The sequence below is a fragment of the Apaloderma vittatum genome, unplaced genomic scaffold (assembly GCF_000703405.1).
Source record: "Apaloderma vittatum isolate BGI_N311 unplaced genomic scaffold, ASM70340v1 scaffold6638, whole genome shotgun sequence".
Classification (NCBI taxonomy): domain Eukaryota; kingdom Metazoa; phylum Chordata; class Aves; order Trogoniformes; family Trogonidae; genus Apaloderma; species Apaloderma vittatum.
In genome coordinates, this window is record NW_009730132.1 from 874 (window position 1) to 3,219 (window position 2,346).

A 2,346-nucleotide genomic window follows, 5' to 3' on the forward strand; every position below is an offset into this window, starting at 1 on the left:
TTAAGAGAGTAACCTCTAGGAGAGGTTACTTTGGCACCTGAAATAGGAAGAGGTCTTACCTGCAGAAAATGGCATGAAGTAGTCACTCTTTCTAAAGGTACCATCTGCATTCAGGAAATGTCCTGGGTCATATTTTTCTGGATTTGGGAATTCCTTGCTGTCATGTAGGACAGGAGTCAGCATAGGGAATATCATCGTGTCCTGAATCAGCAAAGAGAGGAGAAGAAATTTAGAATGGAGACATGTTAAAGGAAAGTGGCATTCTATTTCCAGAGCTGAATAGAAGGGTTTTGCCCATTTACAATGAGCATTTAGTGAAAAAAAAAGTGTGCCCTTGGCGCAGCAAAGATTTTTTAAAATGAATTTTAATGGTCAGTCTGACTAGAATATTTAATATTGCTTGCAAGTAAATTATAACGTTGATTGCTTGCATTTATGTGAAAAAAAGTAAAAAGTTCTATCTCTTCACAGAGGATGAAGTTGTTTTTGTTTTGTTTTCAAATACAAGTCGGACTCCATGATTTCCAGAATCTACTTTCAAACAAAATTATTCCAGTTCTATATCAAGTTTCAGTGCTTTCAAAATCAACACAATGAAGAGAACACATGATTGTTTTCAAGAGATAATGACCTTTCTCAGATAGAGTGGAACAAACCTTGGGGATAAAATAGTCTCTGCACTTGGTGTCTCTGATCACAGCATGAGGGACGTTAAGTGGAATGAAATCAATGAATCTCTGGATTTCATGGACTGCAGCATCTGTGTAGGGCATCTGGCTCCGATCTGCCATGCAGGGGCTTCGGTCTCGGCCAATCACACGATCAATCTCCTCTTGAATTTTCCCTGTTAGGAGACAAGTGAGTGTTGAATGGTCAACTCCCCATCTGATTGTCTAACACTCTCCCAGTATTTACAGCAAAACTTGCTTTTAGTGCACCAGGAATGCACAAATGTAGTTAGTACTAATATCTCTTCGCTGTGAATAGAACTAACACACATTTCCACACAGCAAATACATGTTTTGTTATTCAGAGGATCATTCCCACATGCGTTAGCAACAGGAATTGCCCAGATTGATCATGCAACCTTTTGAGAAGTTTTCGATTACTTATTTCCTTTTGTATTACCTGCTATCTCTGGGTATTTCTGGAGAATCAGAAGTCCATATCTCAGTGTGGTGCTGGTGGTTCCTGTTCCTGCAAAGAACAAGTCGAGTGTGGTTCTGGCCAAACTGTCAACAGTGAATTCCGAGTGACTCTTCCCTTTCTCCTGGAGGAAGATTTGGCAGAACAATGTGAATGACAATGCCAAACAGCTGGTTTAAAAAGGTAAGTCCTGCACCTGTTTTTAAAGACCTCCAATGTCCTTTCGAAAATATGACAGTCTCCCTAGAACACCAGTATCTATGGTACTTTTAGTTTAATAATATTGTAATCCTTTTTCAATATGGGAGTAGGGTTTAATTACATCAACCGCATTGGTCTTCATCCTTCCTAACTTTGACTAGTGCTGTTAATTCTGTGTTTAAAAATCCTGGATGAGAAAATGGAGAGGTAAGAATGTAGTTGATGTGCCACAACAAGCAATTTCCACTGTATATTTGAAAAAGATCAGTGCCCTGCCACAACTGAAAAGAATCATAGAATGGCCTAGGCTGGAAGGGACCTTAGAGGTCATTTTAATCCAGCCTCCCTGTCGCTAGGGACGCCACCTCTTGACTAGATCAGGAAACACATGGGGACCGAACTGGAATTGAACCCATGAGCTTGGTGTTGTTAGCGCCACGTTCAACTGACTCAGTTAACCAGCACCCCAAGCTGAGGTTCAAGCAGAGGTTTGCTTCTGATCCAATAAATCTTTAGCTCTTACATTACCTGTTCCATTTTGTTAAGAAAAGCATCAATAAAATCTCGAGGACAAGTGGGATCCAGGGTTTTCTGGTGTTCTTTTATGATGTCAAAAGTAAATTCATTAACTTTTTCAACATTTTCTATCAATTTTTGATGAGGCCCAGGTAAATACTCCATGAGGGTTGGGAAGAAGTTGTATAACTGTAAATATAAAATGATGGAAAAACACATCCTGAATAATGTGGACACAATAAAATGTTCCCATAAATGTAACTATGACAATGTGACAATTAATCTATTTTGGAAGAGTAGGTGTTTATTATTCAGCTGGATTTTAATACCTTTTATTTTACAATTTCACTATATTTAAGGATAGACTTCGCTATAAGCAGCTTTTGCAGCTACCTCCTTCTTTGGACATACAATAGCAATTCCATGAGGTAAGAAAACGAACCAGGAACTGATTATTATTTATAATTAGCTGCCTTTATGACT

At 38.7% G+C, this 2,346-nt stretch overlaps 1 protein-coding gene across 1 annotated transcript in view; it reads right to left on the reverse strand.

Moving 5' to 3' along the window:
• LOC104277880 (cytochrome P450 2H1-like) overlaps positions 1–2,124 on the reverse strand; it is a gene marked incomplete at its 5' end in the record, with an annotated part of 2,562 nt that extends 438 nt beyond the window's left edge. Inside the window, 4 exons of the mRNA XM_009874666.1 lie at positions 60–201; positions 657–844; positions 1,129–1,270; positions 1,876–2,124. Coding sequence (XP_009872968.1) covers positions 60–201; positions 657–844; positions 1,129–1,270; positions 1,876–2,124 — 721 coding nt within the window. The remainder of the gene's footprint in view (positions 1–59; positions 202–656; positions 845–1,128; positions 1,271–1,875) is intronic.
• Between the last annotated feature and the right edge of the window lie 222 nt (positions 2,125–2,346).